The following is a 19893-nucleotide window of genomic DNA, read 5'->3' as shown; positions in this document are numbered from 1 at the left end:
CACAAGTGGCAGACATGTATCTTCCCCAAACCCTAGTTTATTGAACACATGACTGAATCAAAGGAGAAGATTTCTGCTTCAATCTCTCTCCATGGTTTGGAATTTGTGATGGTAAATCTCACCACAACTTCTCCCCCAGTATAGATAAATTGGTAGAGAGAAATTGCAGGGATCCCAATATATGTATGTCCAATAGTACTGGGCTATAACTTGATAAGAACTAGATAAATTAAGGATATGGACTATGATCAATGTCTTTCCCTCCAACTTCTCTTCTTATGAACCATGATACTTTTTACGACATACAATGGTTTAGCATGGTGCATGGTAAGTAATGATGATAATGCATTCCTTCTCTCTAGGAGCCTGCAAGAAACATGAAATGAATACAGTTAATTTGACTTTTGTTATCGGCTGATTCCAGATTTCCTTTCTCCTAAGTATTTTCAATCAACAAATTAGTATATAATTTTTTTTTTGAAAAGTATATTTATTAATATGTCATTCTAAGTCTCTTGTTTAAATAGTAAGAGACATTTCATGACATAAAGACCTGATAATAAAAAAAACTTATTCAATTACAAAAAACAATTACCGCTCAAAAAACTAGTAACGGTTTATCTCAAAATCTTATGTAGCTGCCTTAAAAAATAAATTGCAGCTTCCTACCCATAAAACAAAAACTTGAACATTAATCAGTTCAGAATAATACTCATGTCAATCTAATCAAACAATTATACTCACAAAACTACACTCCTACGTATTCCTATTTCAAATCACACGAGCCATTTCTTTGCAATCATTTTGCTCACATCGATCATGTGCAATATCACAAGTCCCTGCAAGTTCTCCAAGAATCATGAACAAATTAGTATATAATTGAACTGGATATATTCGAAAGATAAAAGTATCACCATGGTAATGGCATGTTGCTGGCGGAACAAACAAGAAAAACAGAAGATATTATTCCAAAAAAGACCTGTCTCACAGCAGCACTTTACAGAAACCGAGAGAAGGAAAATCTTCAGTGTATAAATGATCCCTATAGCAAAACTAAACCTTCCGAAAATTGATTTTCCTAATGATATGTAGTGCCCAAATCAATTCCTAATGCTATATATTATGATTACACACATTCTATTCCTAAAAGGCTTATACAGAATTCTATTTTATTTGGAGCAAAATGAACAAAGAGTCAAGTGACTAGTCTTAACCCAAATTTGGGGTTTCCTCCGAGAGATCAACTCGACTCCATTTTGTATATAATGTAATCAAGAAGAGGATGCCAGCTTGACAAGACAGCCCGCAAATTAAGCCCGTCCATAATCCCTGTACAAAAATAAATCACAGAAAGGAATAAATAGGTGTGTATACATATGTAAGTATTATGGATATGGTTTATTACTTTTCCTCACCTTAGTATGTAGGTTAAACTTAAACCCAAGCAGGACAGAAATTGAAAGACCAATCTCGTAGAAACACCCCAAGTTGGTATAGGCAGCTAGGTGTTGCCAACCACATCCTCTGGCCACCCCTGGGACATCAAATCTGTAAATGTATTACTCCTATAATACTGATGAATATATATGCATTGCTACTGAAATAGAAATTTGCAGAACATTAATCTGAATCTGATAAGACGCATTGTATGACGTCAATTGCTATGGAGGCTGCAAGTAGGGGTGACATTGAGGCAAATTTCTTTATCATTGAAGAACTGTCTGTAAAGAAATTAGCCAAAATATCATGAGTACAGCTACCAGAGCAAGAAGGAATGATAGTTTCAAAGCGACAGCCATCGCATGCTTAGCTAGGTTAGGATTTCCAGCTCCCAATTCATTAGACACCCTTACGCTGTCAAAAAAGGTTTTCCCTTGTCTCAATATCTATAACAACGTTAACATTCTCGGAAATTTTAATAAATTTATACAAAATAGGAGTGCAAATTACTAACCTTGCTGCAGCACTAAGGCCATATGTAATCATGTAGGCAATAGCTTCTATATTCAGGCTATAAATATCAAGAAAAAATATCCATCACCATCGAGCTTGGTAAAAATGCTTAGGAGAATTTATGAGGAAAATTAAAGGAAAGGAATATGCTAAACAGTCTGAAAAGGTTGCCATCCATGCAAGTTTGCTCAAAGACAAATATATATACCCTTGAAAGCCATTGTTTCTGGTACTATAGTTTGGACTCAACTTTTAGTTCAGACTGTTTAACCAAAATGGAAAGAGAGAAGCCTACCATATTGCAATCAATGAAGACTTGATTTTTGGATTCGGCATCAATCCTGCTAAAATTATAAGAACCCCTAATGCCCAATACTCCAGATTAGCAAGACGAAGAAAAGTGAAAATAGGTGAGCTTGTTGATATTCAAGTTATACAAGGAAAGTACTGAGCACATTGAAGAGATATTTAAAGATTAGCGTCGAAAACTCACCACACCATGGCTGCAGAGGGTATGGCTAGTCTCGAGATTTTGAGAATGTTACCAAATGATTCTAACGATTGCCCTTTCCACGTGTTCTCAAACCTCTTAGAGAGGATGACAAACATTGCTAGCGAAAGACATGATATCCATATTGAAATTGAAGCTGCCACTGGCGATCCTATGAAACCCATACTTGTCCGATTAACCAAAAAGTAAACAAGCCCAAAATGAAGGCCAAATGGCACCCCCGTGAACAAGACCAAAGGCAACGTAATGCCTTGTGCCTGACAGTACCTCATGATGTTTTGCTCAAAGCCGATGGCAAATAGCCCAGGAATGAGGTACTTTATGTAAAGGGTGGCAGCAGTTGCAACTTCAGGATCTCGACGGAGGCGGACGAGTATGGGCTCTGTGAAGAGCCATAGAACGGATATGAGAATAGAGAAAAGGAAAGAAATTTGGCAGGATGTTTGTAGATAAATTCCCAGCTGTCTGTAAATTCTGGCACCAAACGCTTGGCCACAAAGCGTCTCCAAGGCTCCGCTTAACCCCGTCTGCAAAAGAAACAGACGAGAGAAATCATAAGTTCCAATGGAAAGTGGCTAAAAGGAATGATTATATATGTGAAGATCGAGACACCAAATATTTATTTCATTTTCATTTCTTTTATCTCAATTATATTCTCTCTGAACAGCTGAATATATTTGGAATTTCTATATATGTACATGGAGAGATCAGAGAGAGACTTATAACAATAAAGGTATATAGAGATGAGGGTCACCATTAAACCAAAACCGGTCACCGTGGCCCATGAACTGGCAAGCGATGAACCCGCAAGCTCAAGTTCGCCAAGGTGGCCAGCGAACATAATGGACACCATAGTCATTGAGTAGCAGAAAACATAAGCCACGATCAAAGGCAATGCGGTCGATATTTGTTCTTTGGCCTCTCTCAAATCCAAAATCTTTCCCCACCACCTCCCTTGATAATTTTCTTCTCTCCGCACGTCACTTACCACCTCAAGATTTGGATTCGTGGCCATCACAAAACCAGAAATCCAAATTGATGGATGGAAAAATTACTAAGAAAAGAAAGAAGAGACAGGCAGGAACAAGAAACAGTGACGAAAGGAAGGGAAACAAGGTAGTGTCAGACTAGTTCACACAGTTGAAACAGTTAAGAGAGATCCTGAGAGGTAGTACATGGTGGTGCAGTCAGCGGACTTGGGGGAGTGTCTATATACATAGATTTGAGGAGTAGGGGTTGGGAATGGTAGGGTTATAGGTTTTTCGCATTCTAATTTTGCATATAAATAATTTGTAAGAGCAAACAGCAAGTGAAATCAGATACATACAGTATGTTAATATATGGTATGAATATTATAAGATAAATAACACGTCTTGCATGTTATTTCTTATTCTGGTAAATCAAGAAGAAGGAGGAGTACATGAAAATTTATTAATTAATCAATATATTATTTAATCGATAAATTAATAATTTATTAATTTATATATTAATTAATAAAAATTAATTTATTAGTATATTTTTTTTTTCAAAATATTGACCTTAATACATGTATTGTGTATTGTAATATATGAATATTATATAATTACCAAATTATAAATTATCATTATGAATAAATTATTGAAAATGTCATGAAAAATGATAAAAAATGTGAAATTGAAAATAATAATTTTATAGTAGAGCCTGTCTCATGCAAAATGTACTCAAAGTAACAATCACATTATATAATTTTCTCTTGTAATATAAGAATATTACATTAAAGCTTATTAATGCACTAAGAAAAATTAGAGATGAGGTCCATGATAACATCAATTTTAAGAAGAAACAAGTAGTATTAGAGTCATATTTGACAAATGCTTAATAAGTGAATCATATATATATATATATATATGTATGTATGTATATATATTATTTTGATGTATAAAAAGATTATTAATTTATATATCAAGTAAGACCAATATGTTTTTTTTAAATGCATTATTTTATAAATTTAGCGAATTATTAATTTATCACGTTGGTCTCAAGTTAGGACCAATCAAAAATATTATTTAATCGAATTTATTAATTTATAAAAATTTTACTAAAATTAAAAAAGTAAAGATAAAAAATTAAAATAATCTAAAAAATACAAAAATTATTATTATAAAATAAAAATCTTAAAAAGAATCAACAAAATATGCAAGAATTGAAATGAATGAAATAAAATTAAATACAACATTTTGATGAATTAACTTGTCTTTTAAAAGTTAAAAAACACAATTATACTTTATAATATGAAAATTCGTTATTAAAATTTAAACATTGAGAAAAAAATTTAAAATGCCAATACTTTACAATAATTATCTTTGATTTATTATTACTGTTATTATTTATATTTTTTAATTTAAAATTATTCTTTCTTACTATTATTATTATTTTATAAAAATTTTCAATTTGAAATAATTTTTTTTGTAAATATTTGAAAAAAAAAAAAAGCTGCCAACGCTAAGCAGGCGCATCATTCTAATTATGATGCCAAAAGAATGTGGAACAAAGGAGGATTTTTAACCCTTTAAGATTTTTTATGGCGCTAATTTGATTAATTATACGGCCAAAAAAAATTTATATTTGATAAACCTCATAATATGTGTTTGATTTTATTGGAGTAAGGCCAAAAAATTTTGAAATTCATAAAAATCATCCAACTTCAATATTTTGATCTTATTTCTTACAATTGGACTTAATATGTTTTAAACCAAACGAACTAGATTTTAAAATAGATTTGTATAACATTCAAATCAATCTAGAATTTCCTTTTTCTGTCCATGATTGAGTTAATTGAAAAATTAGTTCTAGAAGGTAAGTTTCAAATCAAAATGTGAGTTTTATCATTTAAATCTTATTGGGCTTAGCTCAAGTAATAAAGATGGGGCAAAATTAAAAGTTGTGGTTCCCTCTATCGTACCCAAAACTCTTATCCAGCTCAAGGGCATTTCCACCTATTATATTGAAGGAACTCCTTTACTTGATGGTCAAGATCAAAATATTGGTCACGGAGTATCCAAGTTTCTTCATTAAATATTAGACTTCTTCCTGGAAGCGTTTTATATTAATAAAATATGAATAAATTTTAAATATATAAAAGTAAATATTTCTTCATCTAATAAGTATAATTTTTGAGTTGAAAATTTAGATCTAAGACAACCTCTCCCACCTCCTGCCACCAAAGGATTGAGAGGCACAAAATAACTGCTGCTATTGTTACCTCAACAGAAATTTTCAACGGTCAACCGTCATGTTATTTAACATTTTGCACCTACAGCAGCCATGGAATTACCCCTCCCGTAATTTGCAAAAGCTCTGTCCAATGCCTGATATGTGTTGGCACCAACAAGTACAACAATGGGACTATGTCTCGGGAAGACCTGATGATACTGAGTCCACGGAGATTCGCAACCGGTCGATGGCCTCATGAAAATGTTCTTCCATGGTTCCCCGGAAAGGCAAGGTCACAACTCACAAATCTGTGATTAATACAATGACAGAATAAAATATTTCAATTTTTTTATTTTTTTATCTAAAAGTCAACAAAACTAAAAATATAATGACAAAATTGTTATTTACATTAACAAAGTCTTTCATTTTTTTTATTTTATTCAAAAATTAAATAAATTGAAAGTACATCTACGAAATTCAATTCGTTTGTAAGGACAATTCCACCTTAATCATAAAAAAAAAAAGAATTACTTAACTGAACAGTTCATGTGATACACAGCCATCTACAATTTTGTATTGCTCCAGTCATGATGATATCCAAGACTTTTTTTTTTCTCTTCCTTATCCCATTTTTCCTTCGAATCATACACAATAATTCCTCCACTCCCCACTTTGAGCATGCCTTGCCAACAATTTTCCAAGCCCTGACCCATGATTGTACATCCTCCCTTCAACAATACAAAAACAAACGCAACACCCAAATCATGGCAATTGGCAATTGGCAATTGGCAATTGGCAATCGGCAATCACAATGTTTCTTATGTATCTTCCCTTTTTAATGAGTTGACAAATTTAAATAAAAAACCCATTGTTTTAATTACAAAGCCCACCCAACTTGCGATGAGTGAATTCCCTTCTACGTCCCCTCAAGTAACCATGATTTACTGCCGTCCATTTTTTTTTTTTATTTTCCTTCACTCAATCTTGTATTATATGTGGTATTTAGACATTTAACTTATTCATCTGTATATAATCTTTTATTTAAATAGCAAAATTTGAATCTTATTTTTCAATTTTTTAAAAAAATGTATTATATGTGAGCCTTAGGAGTACGTTGAAATAGTCTAAAAACTAAAGCCATCAAAAATGGGTTCTTTGTGATTAATGCAATAAGGATTCTTTTTGCCTCTCCAACCCCATAGGACATATATAGGGTAAAAATTATCTTTCTTACTGAATAACGCCAAGACAAACTATTGGGTAAATAAAAAAGAAAAGCATGGCTTTGAACTTATTAAGAGACTTAATTTGTGATTAAGTATATGGTTTGGTTAGTCCTTTTCATATACATCACAAAAAATCATCTAAGTTATGAACTCAAAATTATGGTTTATGAGTTAAGTTTGAATTTTAACACCATTAATATTCTAATCTATATTTTAATTTCATATACATCATAAAATATGAATCATAACATTTAATTCAATGAACATGAAGAAATTAAAAATCAGATTAACAATTTTTTTTATTTAAAGAAAATTTAGCATATCAATCGTATCAAATAGTAAAGTAGTTATACTCAAACAAATCATAAAGAAATATTCTCCTTATTATAACTTGCAAATAGAAGCACCCAACAAAGAACTTACAATTAAAGCAATGCCAAAAGAAGAAAAAGGAAAAACAAGTGTATGCCTTCTTGTGTTTTTCTCTTTTTTTTTTCAAATAAATTAATAAAAAAATATTACTTTAAGTTTCGATTTAAGATGTAAATATACAGTTTTCTTACGGGTTTTATTATTATGAAAAAAACTTACGTTATGAATAACATCTAATTATTAGAGATTATCGATAATCAAATTCTGTTAAGACAAACAGGGTTAACTAACAGACTTAACTAACTATGACTACATAAGTAGGCAAGCCAGTTCCACCGTTTAGGCAGGAAAGATATTTTAGTTGGGGCAAAATGGAGAATAATAATCCAAGTGAAGGTCATTTCCGTTCAATTAAACATACGTTGGTCCCTTTCGTAAATTCCGCCACCACAACCTTTTTTAAAACCCAACTCCCCACTTCCCCACTCTCTCTCTTTCTTTCTCTCTCCTTTGTTCTCCAACTAAAAAAGAGCACAACTGTAGATACAAGCCATAGGCGCACACACACAAAAAAAAAAAAAGGAAAACCCAGTAGAGAAAGAGAAAGGGAAAGCGAAAATGGTGGATGATTTCATGGTATGTGTAGACAGAATCATAGCATCAGCTTGTTTTGAGTCATCTTCAGTGAATGAAGGACAACCAAGCTCAACAACAACGACTGGGAATACTAATGTTGTTGTTTCTGTTAAAGAATCAAGTGGTGGTGGTGGTGATGATGATGGTGAGAAAGAAGGAAAAGAAGGGTGTTTTTCAACGAAGCTGAAAGAGATGGTGGAGTGTAGGATATGTCAAGAGGAAGATGATTTGCTTTCTTTGGAAGCTCCTTGTGCCTGTAACGGCACCCTCAAGGTCTTTCCTTTTCTGGGTTTCTTCTTCTTGCTTGCTTTTTTTTTTCTGTTAAAGGTTACTTTTTTTGTTTAAGTTTGAATTTTTGGGTTCTTTTATTTTTAAATGAAGATGGAGGTTCCTTGTTTCTTTCTTGTTTTCTTTGTTCAAGATTGTCTTTCTAAGTTTTTATTTCTGATGTTTCTTTACTTAAATGAAAATCTCGGGATAGGAAAAGGAGGTTCCGTTTAAGATTTAACTCATTTGTTTTTTTTTTTTAATTTTACGCTTGGATGATTGTGATTGTATGTTCTCTTGGTCTTACCATATGCTTTATTTTTAGGTGGGGTGGTTGTAAAAATTAAAAATTAATTGATCCCTTGGGCTTGTTTTTGTTTGTCCTTTGACTTTCTCTCTCAAGTCTTGGTGATGGTTCAGTGTTTTTGGCTTATTGCTGTATATAAAATACAAAGCTTATTGTAAAATGTTAAAAAAAGCTTTGGTTAGCTGGGCTTTTTGTTTTGTTGTTCTGGGTTAGCTGGGCTTCAGTTATGTAGAGCTGGTTATCTGGTGTTTCTAGTAAAGTGGGTTTCAAGTTTTGCGCCTGTGAAGGCTTGTATTGTTGGTTTTGGAAAGTGAGCATTGCTTGGTGTGTACCCTTTTACTCTTATTGAGTCTCTTTTGACTTAGTCTCTCTCCTCGCACGTTATTTCCTATGCCTCAATATCAAAGTACCAATCCTAAAGTTTCAAGTGCTTTTCTGCCTCTGTGAAGAAATTTTTAAACAAAAAAAAAGGATTAAGAATGATTGTTTTTTAAATGTCCAACCTCATCTAAGTTACTACTATAAAAATAATTAATATTGTACATTTGTTTCCTTATCCTTCTTTTTCTTTGCCAGGCATGGTTGAAGTTAATGTCAGAATGGTTTTCTTTTCGTACCTGATTAGCTTGTAGATCACTGAAGTTATATTAGTTTAATAACTTATAATTTTAGTTTAGCTTTGGGAGGATTTTCAAATCCCATGTAGCATATATTTAATTTCTGTTGCTGTTTAGTCCTTCTTTTTTGCTTTGTAAAAGAAATATTAAAAAGTATATTACTAGTGCTACTGCATTTTTCAATGTTTCTACTGTCTTACAAAGTTTATTTCAAGGAACCTGGCCGCTGCAGATGTCCAGTTCCTTAAGGCAACTTACAATGACCTGATAGATCAGTCTTTGAACCAAACAGTTTGCTAATATCTGAAATTGTTAGTTTTCATTTATTAAAATTATAATTTGAGCTGGTAAATTTTGTGCCATGCTTTTATCTGTAGAGGTCAGCTAGTGTAAATGCACGGTATGTGAGTGAATAATTTCCTCTAACATCAGCAAGTATGTGTACGTTTATAGATTTTAAGTTGTCTTTGTGGTTAAGGTCTGCTTTTCCTGGCATATATATGTGGAAATTGTCATCAATGTAATGGTTGAATTTGACATGTCTGTTGAGGTTTAAAATCTGCTTTCTTGATATGTTAATTATCTGGTTATCAATTTAGATACCTCATAGATTGAAATATGTGAGGCATCAGCTAAACTATTCTTTGAATTTTTTGCTTTAGTTTGCTCACAGGAGATGCATTCAGAGATGGTGCAACAAGAAAGGTGACATAACTTGCGAAATATGCAAACAGGTTGGAGGCTTTAGCTCATTTTTTTTTAAAAAAAAATCTTGCATATACCAAAAGAGAAAAAAGATGACGTCAATGTATAATTTGTGCTATATTGCTCTTTTCTATTAGGTTCTTTTCACCAAACTATTCTGTTCCACCACCAGAAGCAGTCCTGATGTTTTGGCCATTGACATAAGGTAACCTTTTTTCTTTATTCTTTTATTTTTTGGGAGGGGGGGTGGGGTGGGGAGCTTTTTAGTAGTGTTTTTTCATTATTTGTTTCTTCTACTGCTATATCTTTCCTGTAGCTTGATTCAAACTGTATTTGATATGGAATGTGAGACTTATAGTTCTATTAACATTAGTGTGCTAGTCTAAATCAGAAACTAGTTTGGGCATTGCGTCATTATTGCCCTTATAAAGATTAGAAAATAAAACTATTGATGGCAGAAATCTATCTATATGCCTTGTTAGGTGTCAGTCCAATCTAGGCCAGCTTGGTTCCAATTTCGATAGCTTTGACTCAGCCAAATTATTAATTCCTTTATGGCAATGGACGTGTGTAACATAAGATAACAAATTAACATCTTCATAAGTTAACATCAACTGATGTTTGATTCTTTCTTTTTTTAAAAAAAAAAAGAAAAAGGACATAAAGTGGCCGTATACTTTTCAAAAAAAAAAGTAGATGTATAAGAGTTTTTTGCAAAAAAGAGATATTTATAATTGAAAAAAAATCAAAATGAGTGGAATAGAGTAAATGATTGGTCATTCCATTCCTTCTGAAAGAAAATGTCTTAGGACCAGCCACATGTGCCATTCCTGTATGACTTTTGGTTGTTTGCAAGTTCATGGACCATAAAATGAAGGAGCCAGAAAAATGCTTGTCAGTTCATTGATGTTAGTAGGAAGGATGTTGTATGACATTCTTTTTTGTGTTCTAGAGCATTAGCCAGTCATAAATTGTGGGGATGCTGGTTTGAGAAGGGATATTTAGTTAGTTTTCTTTTCACTTAATCTTTCTAAGTGCACTTCAGATTGTATATATGCATCCAAGGAACATTCTTCAAGTTCATAATTATCCTACTTTTGATCAGGCAAGCATGGAGCCCTCATATGGATCTTCGTGATTCACACCTTCTGGTGTTAACCGCTTCTCAAACCCAATTACTCCATTCAGAGTATGAAGATTATGTTGCTGCAAATAGTGGTAGCCTTGCCTGTCTTCGCTCTGTTGCTCTCATTGTAAGCAGATTGAACTTATTATTTTACCAAAATTCTTTGCTCAAGAATGATAATTTGTCTCAAATTTGGAAATTTATGTGTTTGCATGCAGTTGCTTATAATTTTGCTCATACGCCAAGCCCTTATGTTGACAAGAAATTCTGGCATGGTGCAGGAGTCATCAGCATTCATTAATGTGAGTACAACATGACACCAAATGGAACATTGCACCATAGTAGCACCTCAGTGAGCATTTGCATGTTTATATTTGCACATGGTGCCATGGAAATGTTGTACATGCATGTCCAGGGATGTATATGGACATATGGTCAAGTATACTTGCATCAATTTGTGTGTATAAATTCAAAATTTTCCTTTAAAATGATGCTGCTAAGAGTACTAACATAGTTGTAACTTGTAAATAGAGCTAAAAATTTGTTTTCTAACAGGGAAGTTCAAGCAGATGAATGTTGTGGGATGCTTGAGATGCTTTCATTTTTTTTTTAACCTTTTAAGCCAAGACTGAATTAGAATATCGGTTAACAGTTTCAGGTTATGCTTCTTCAATTTGCTGGTTTTCTTCTGCCATGCTATGTGATGGCTCGCACATGGTACTTACAAAGTCGAAGGCGGAGACAGGTTAGTTGTAGTTTTAGATAGATATTCCTTTTCTTTGGTGTATCCAACAATATTCAACATATTTCTCCCTTTTTTTAGATTGTTATGATCCAAGGGTGAATCAGCTTGGTTTAAAATTTCATGCCATGTGACTGCTGTTGATAGAATAATCAGTTTTAATATTAAGCATGATTCATTTAAACAAGAAATGTTACGTCCTTCACTAGTTTTTTCTATCACTGAGATTTCAAAGACAAACTTCTACAAGTTCTTACTCCAAACTTTTGAGAACGTAAGATAGAAAGTGCTTCTTAAATAGCTTCTATGTTCTGATCAAGTGAACTTCAAAATGGCTCACGTCTATGGGGTAATGATATGCACAAATTTGGAAGAAATAACAGTTATGTGCTTGTATATTTATGCATTTATGGTGTTATTTTTCATGCCACATATTATGATTGAATCCCCTTTTGAGCACTAGAGAAGTCTTCCATTCCTGCATAACAACTTTGGTTGTAAAAGAAGTGCACAAGTAACAGAAGTGGACCTGCATTTCATGTTCTTGGACTACATGGATTAGTACATCATGTTTTTGAGGGTAATGGATCTGTAGCTTCCTTGTGTCTAGATGGTGTATTAGTTGTGTATATCTATGCCCTAACTATATGGATCTAACTTTGTAATGCTGTTTGTACAAAGTTGAGCATGATTGGGGGAATTAAACTCTTTGTTCGCCAATATCATGTTTAGATTGAAACTATTAGCAGTTGGGTGAATCGGTACAAAATATAATTTCAATTTGACTTCTGTTTGTGTGAAAATGCCTAGTCTGTCTGTCAATTGCTGTCTTATTAAATATCTTTCTTTTGCCACTGTAATTGATTTTTATCTCTTTTTTTGTTTTTTCAAGGGTTAAACTGGCTGAAGTCAATTTATCTGCATTTTCACAACGGACTGTTCTTTCCTTCCATGCCGAGGACAGGCAAGTTGTATTTGTAAATGGCAATATCTCAAAGTTGTATCTCCATCAAATAGGTGCTCTAAAAGTCTAATGGCTGAAATCCTTTGTATCTCAATTACAGAACTCGGAAGCAAATGTAAATGTGATTATGAGTTCATTAGGATTTTTTACTTTATTCTGGTAATCCTCAAAAGACCATGAGTATCCTAGGTAGGGTTGGCACAATATTGGCTTGAGACTGTAAACAGCGCTTCTGATTTAGCAGTCTGCAGACTTATGTAGTTTCAAATTGACTTACATGCTGCCTTTTGACTCCATTGGTACTCATGCAATTCTGCTTAATAGTTGTTTAAGGCAAAAACAAAGAGTAAAATCCATGGTTGTTTCAGCGCTCTTGAGCAGGGGAAGATTGGCAAAAGCATTGGTATTTGTCTTTTCTGTTAGCAATCTTTATTGGAAGTTCTTTAAAGAATTATATGAAAAATGTAGCCAGGCGGACTTTCTCTTTGTGGTTGTGGTATGTGCTGCCAGGCTTGAATCGATTTAGCTTGGTGGGTTGCTTGGAATTGGACCTGTTTACCTTCATAGCCCGTCAACACTCAACAAAACAGGCAGAGCAATAGCCCATTCAGCAATGTCGTCACACTTTTTTTCTGGGCTTTGACTTTCTATGAAATTAAACGTTGGCAGAGATGAAGAATTTCAATCTTTGTGTTGCAAAATTTCCCATGACATTTATCTCTGTACAACCAACCTATTTAAGTTGAGCATGATGAATTTGACTGTGAGACCTCTTTTTCACAGCTAATGAACCCACCACATGTTTGCGCATTACAGAAAGAACATACATAAGTATTGTATTGCACTTGAAAGGAGGCCCTCCAAAATTTATTCATTTGCAGTGTCCATAGGAAACTAATTATTTTGTAATTAAAATGTTGGAACCTTCGTGTGAGTATATGTACATGTATATGGACACGCGCGTTAATAAATAAATATATAACGTAGTAGCGACGGTGCGAGTTTAGTTATGAATTCGATAAGCATCAAACAATTGTGGTAGGTAATAAATAAATAATTAAACAAAATGACCAACTTGAATGAGTAAAATTAATATATATATATATATATATAGATTCATCAAGCACAAGAAAACAAAAGGCAGGCTCATGGAACTTTGCATTTAAAAATTAAAATAAAAGCTATATTATGTCTTAATCCTTTTGATTAAGCCACCTTGAATGGAGGCATTTTAAAAGATCATCAAAAGATCCTCCCGACAAAGCAAGAGCATACCAACGTAATCTTCCTGCCTATCTTGTCATGAGAGAAAGAGAGAGAATACTACTTTTTTCTAGTTAGTATTTGTTTAATTACTCCATTATATGCTTAAAACGTATTAGGGGAAAGGTATGTCTTCTCCCTTGTAATATTCCATAATTGAATATTGTACACATAATTATTTGATTAAAGGTTATCTTATCACACCATTATTTTAACCATATAGAAAAGAACAAACGAGGCAGGTTCCTTTTCCTATCAAAAAAGCTTGTGCCTAGACAATGATCTTCCACCTTCAAGAAGCCTTTTTGAACTCTCGAAAGGAAGGTGTTGACCCTATCTAACTTTATTTAACCAACCACATCAGATCATTCATTCATTGGTTTCTTTTTCATTTTCTAATGGAAAAGTTGATTAGCAGCCTACACAATCCGTGATCACTTTCTTTTGAAAAGAGAAATAAAATTTAGATTTAGTTTCTAGGCATACTTATTTAGGTAGCACAATAATACTATGATTACTGTTTAAACTCATTAATTATCTAATTATAACATAATTCTTAAGTGGCTAAGTGAATTGAGAATTCAACTATTTACTATTTTGATTCGTTTAAAAAAAAATTCTTATAAACTTACATTTACAGACAATAACGATCGAATAATTTTTAATATGTATCACACATAGGATGCATGCATGAAAGAAATTAAGAAATAAATAAACATAAGTTAACCAAAAACAAAGAGATATACATTTTTATTGACAAAGAAACAGAAGTTAAAGAGTAGAATGTGCTAGCTAGATTTTGATTTTGACTAGTTCTCCTTAATTACCCTTGTTAACTAAAAACAAGAGAATATATTGAATTTGTAATTAATTTGAAGAATATTTACTTAATTTCCTGTCAAAAAAAGCATGCATGAAGGTTTGAAACAGTCTCCAATTGAATTTATTTAGCCATAAATATATGTCCCTTTCAATCACTAGAGCAATTGACAGAAGCCTTAAAACACACTGATCTTGCCGCATTATCCTCCTACGTTATTGACCATGATATTTTTGTGATGTATGATGCATTAATATTAATGAATTTCAGGATTAATTTTGAAGGAATTACATGAGGAAAATGCAGTATAAACTAATGAATGAGGCTCACTAATAGTAATGACCATTGCATGTTTCCAAAGGGAAAGCAAAATTTTTGAAAATCTCTACTTTGAATATTTCTTGTTCAAATATTGAAACGATAGTTCAAAGTTATAATTAACTCAATAAGTTTTCTCATATAAATTAAAAAAATTAATCATATTATCGAAACGAGATGCATTTTCATATTCAATATTATGAAATATATTAAATATGTATATGAATAGAAACCTAAATTTTATCATTATTATTATTTAAGACGTAAAAAAATAAAATTAAAATTCAAACTTAAAATTTTATTCAGTCCGTGCTTCTTTCACTATCTAAACAAACTTTCAACAATTTCGCCAACTGTGATCATTTGAAATATGAAAAATAATGCTTGAATGTCTACAAAAGTTAAAAGCATAAAACTTTGGTTTAATTTGTCATGGGGGAAGCATGAAAATTTTGAAAGCAATAAAATCAAATCTGAATCTTAATATATGAATAAGAATATTCTTTGGCTCTAATCCTCAGATTCAGTCCTGATTTTCACAGGTGACCCATCATCAATAATCGTAATGTTACCCCACTTTCACCGAAAATTGATGATTTTCCATGTAAATTGGTTGTCATTGGGCACTTTGTCATAGGCTTGCTTGTTTAGACAAAGAAAGAGGAGATGTTCACTGCTAAGCAATGTTTAAGCAACATTTTAGTTTGTCATAAGTTTCATTATCAATCGAAACAATGGATCTTAATCTGAAGCAATTTTCAAGATTTGCTGTCATTTTCATGGGACAAAGAAATCCACGTTTTGTGCCACAATCTCCGTTTATTTCCTTCTCCTATGGGTCTAACCCATGCGAAATATGCCTTCCTAGGTCAAACAAGACCCCTACATACATGCTATCTTATATCAGTATATATTTGTATATATATTATCACACAAAAATAAAATAGAAACATAACCCATTGGTTAATTCGTTTTCAGCCAATACCTATGGAAACTCAATGCCAGTTTATAGTTTATTTGAATTAAACAATGTTAATGTATAATATAATTAACCAGATGAGGTATATATTAGTTTAATTTTGTCATTAGTCTCGACAGTAACTAGTCTTGGATCCAAATCTTTTCCATCACCTCTTATTGGTAATATCTTCAATGCATTTATTTTTATGTTAGAAGACTGAACAATTTATTTTATCTCTTAATTTTGTTTTTTCAAAAAATATTAAAACTAAATTTTTTGGTAGAAGAAAACAAGTATTTAGAAGGGGATATTTTAGCTTGAACTGTTGGCATGAATAGTTTATAGTATATTGATGTACAAAGAAAAGTATTTAGCTTTTTATTAGTTGTCCAAGATGAGATGTCCAATGGATTTGCATGGAAAAGTTCAGACATAGACATAGTAACCCTTTTTCTATGGTACCATTAAACAACAAAGAAACAAAACACCTTGTAATTTGAATGTCACCATGTTAATATATTTTTTTTATTCTTCTACTTAGGGTAAAGAAAAACTTACCCCAATATCGAGGAAGGAGCAAGGACCTAACATATTACATGGGCCATAGGTTGTTGAACAAGAAACCATAGGTGGTTATAAAGCTTAAAATAGTTTGAAATTAAATAATTAATCGTCTCTAAAAACGTCATTGATTGTATGTATCATAATTATTATTATCGTATGATACATTACAATATTAATAGAAAACGATACATATTTATAATTATATCGCATTTAATCAAATATAAAAAACATATCATATGATACACAACAAGTATTTTATGATACGTCTCGTATTATATAATACAGTTGATACATTTTTTTTATAAGTTTAATTCTAATTAATTATTAAAATTTTATTTTTATTAATTTTTGAATTGAAACAAGAAAAAATATATTTTATAAATTTCAATCTTTACATTTTAAATTTTAAAAACTAAAAAAGTGAGTTTCTTTTTAATTTTAACGTGATAAATGTTCTTTATTTTTAATTAATAAATTAATGTAAAATTATATATTCTATTTAAAAATTTATATTATTAAAAAATATGTTAAAGGTTTAAATTAAAAAAATAATTATCTTTTTTCAATTTGTATCCTATAATCTTCAATTATATTAAAAAATATAATATTTTTTAAATTTCTTTATTTTTCATGTATAAATGTTATTTATAATTAATTTTAAAATTTTTAACCATATCTTACAATACGATCAGATACTCAATACTAAAAAATAAAATTTCGATACATAATACATATATCAATTTAACAACTATGACACATAACTATATCTGATTAAAACAGTACTAAGAATTGTTTATTTAGCTTATACTTTTTAAGAGATTATGCATCTTAATATATAAATTTAACGGTTAAAATTCGAAAATTCAAACCAAATACTGTTTTTTTTTTTTAAATGAAAAGTGTACCATTTTCCCATGGTCACTTATAATTGAAGTTGTGGAAGCTAGAATGACCCACAATATAGCCTAGGCCCCTAAATTGAAAGAAGAATGAAGGTTTTAAGGTATCCAAGATGTTGGAATTCCTTGACGAGTGGGAAAGTTACTCAAGCTGACCCTTTTAGAACCTGGCCATACTTGATAAAAGAAGAAATAATTGATATTGGACTGCAAAAATATTGAATCCAGTTTATTATTTGTCTATGTTCCACCAACTCTCCTACCTGTCCTTTTGAAAAATTACAAAACTGTTACTGCTCATAAACAATACATGTCTTTTCCCCTTTGATTAATAAATAATAAAACTATAATTATATGTGACTATTTTCTCCCACATTTCCACTACTTCAATTTAAATTTTAATTGTATCAATAATCACGTACACTTGGATTTATGTTGTTCACAAAATAATAAAAGAAAATATATTAATATTTGACTCGGGGAATGAATGTGTGTATTTCTTATTAAAAAAAATAGATTTAAATCTTTTTTTTTCGAAATTAAAAAAAGAAGAAATATGTTATTTGTTTCATTCTCATCCTAAATTTGATATTCGGTCTTTAATTATTGAGAAATTTATTTTATTTAATATAAGTTTATATCTTCTCTACTCAAATAATTGAGTTTAGAAACTTCTTCCTCAAATTAAAAAAAAATATTGACAAAATTTTTTTTGAAGAAATAATTGATGTATCACTAGAGTATTTGATCCTTAAGAGTAATTAGTTAAAACGTACACTTAACTCAAAAACGTTATTCAAAGAAAAAATTAATATCTTTTGTTATTCAAAAAAACTTTGCCTCTAAAACTTTCTTTGTCTCAAATAATGCCATAAGAATAATCAATGATTAAGAATAGAAAGTTACTAACTAAGGCAAAAATTTATCTAACTTGAATTCAATTAGATCTCTCAAAATTCATGCTAACTTAACTTATCCAAAAAAATAATTTACCCAAAATGACCACACATGACCTAATTCCTAAACTTAATTGGCATCTCTAACAAAGTAACACTCCCAAACTTGAAAATTACCCAACCATTTATCGCCTCTAACACTGTGAATATATGTCTAGTAATTAAAGAGGAGAAAAACAAGGGATATATATATATATCCTTCCTCATATTTTTTTTATACACCGAAGGAAGAAAATTGATTTCCTCTTAACCTTTTCTTTCCAACGTCATAATTTCCTTCAATTCCTATATCTCTCTCCCACCGGATATAATATAAATTTTAGAGTACGTAGACCTCAAAACAAATCCTATTATTTGATATGAATATCCGAATTTTATAAATATTCGATTAAATTTTTGAAACGTCACTAGAACTTGACTTGAATATTGTTGACATTATTCGTTAAATACTCATATCTATTAAATATTTATTTAAAATCAATATTTACGTGTATTATTAATAAAAATTAAATCAATATATTAAAGTTGGTTCATAAAAAAATTAAAATCATGTTTAGAATAATTATTGAATTTTAGTAAATATTATATTAATTATTAAAAATTTATAAATAAAAATAATATATATAATTAAAATTTAATATTAAAAGTCATTATTTATAATTAAATTCAAATAATAGTTATCAAGAGACTATTGCAGAAAATCATAACAGGAAGTAGTTTTATTACATAAACTCAAGATACTTTAATCTAGATTAGACAATACAAATTACCTGCTTATAAGATATCTATTAACATCCCTATATGTAATTGATAAAGAATACAACCTCCCTAAGTCTTAACTTGTTGGATAAAAGGCTTGTCAAGCTTGACCTATAATGGAACTAAATCGAGTTCAAACCTGTTTACTTAAATTTTATTAAACTTGAGTTTACCTAATATATTTAAAAAAAAAATAGCTTAACCTGAGCTTTGAAATGAACTCCTATACGTGTCTCTGAGCTTATAACTGAGTTTAAATTGAAACGCTGGTAAGGAAACTTGTTTAGTCTAATTAAATATCTAAAAATAATAATGCTTACATCTTATTTTCTAACCTATTTACATAACATAATAAAAACTATAAACAAAATACATTCTAAATTATATATATACATTGAGACGAAAGGGAAACAATTTATTTTATAATCTTTGATTTTGATACATGCTTCCGGAATTCATAATTAAGTTGGACTAAATCAAACTATGTTAGAAGATTAGAAGCTACCTCTAACCTAAGACCATTGGTATTTTGGTTGAATTTCATGCGACAAATTATTGGACCAAAATCACATGCCGGTCTACATAATCTCAATTATGGACCTACCTACCTACCTACAGCCTACACCTCCCAAATCTATGAACAAAGAAGAATTTACCTAAAGTGTAAAAAAATTTCTTCTAAGAAAATAATATTGTTTTCGTTTTTTATATAATGTCTTATTTTAATTTTGTACA

At 30.9% G+C, this 19893-nt stretch overlaps 1 protein-coding gene and 1 pseudogene across 1 annotated transcript; one reads left to right on the top strand and one right to left on the bottom strand.

The window, feature by feature from the left end:
- Nucleotides 1-1209: 1209 nt before the first annotated feature.
- Nucleotides 1210-3479, bottom strand: LOC110421336 (protein DETOXIFICATION 18-like; annotated as a pseudogene).
- A 4257-nt stretch (nucleotides 3480-7736) lies between these two features.
- LOC110421677 (uncharacterized) lies at nucleotides 7737-13402 on the top strand. Its single transcript, XM_021435320.2, is given in 8 exon segments — nucleotides 7737-8163; nucleotides 9744-9816; nucleotides 9926-9952; nucleotides 9955-9991; nucleotides 10892-11039; nucleotides 11131-11214; nucleotides 11565-11657; nucleotides 12547-13402. Coding segments are annotated over 8 exon segments (759 nt in total). The 5' UTR covers nucleotides 7737-7872; the 3' UTR covers nucleotides 12553-13402.
- Nucleotides 13403-19893: the final 6491 nt, after the last annotated feature.

This window comes from Theobroma umbraticum, unplaced genomic scaffold (genome assembly GCF_002168275.2).
Source record: "Theobroma umbraticum cultivar Fairchild unplaced genomic scaffold, ASM216827v3 scaffold_130.0, whole genome shotgun sequence".
Classification (NCBI taxonomy): Eukaryota; Viridiplantae; Streptophyta; class Magnoliopsida; order Malvales; family Malvaceae; genus Theobroma; species Theobroma umbraticum.
The sequence above is the reverse complement of the archived record's forward strand: the minus strand, read 5'-3'. Positions and strand labels throughout refer to the sequence as shown.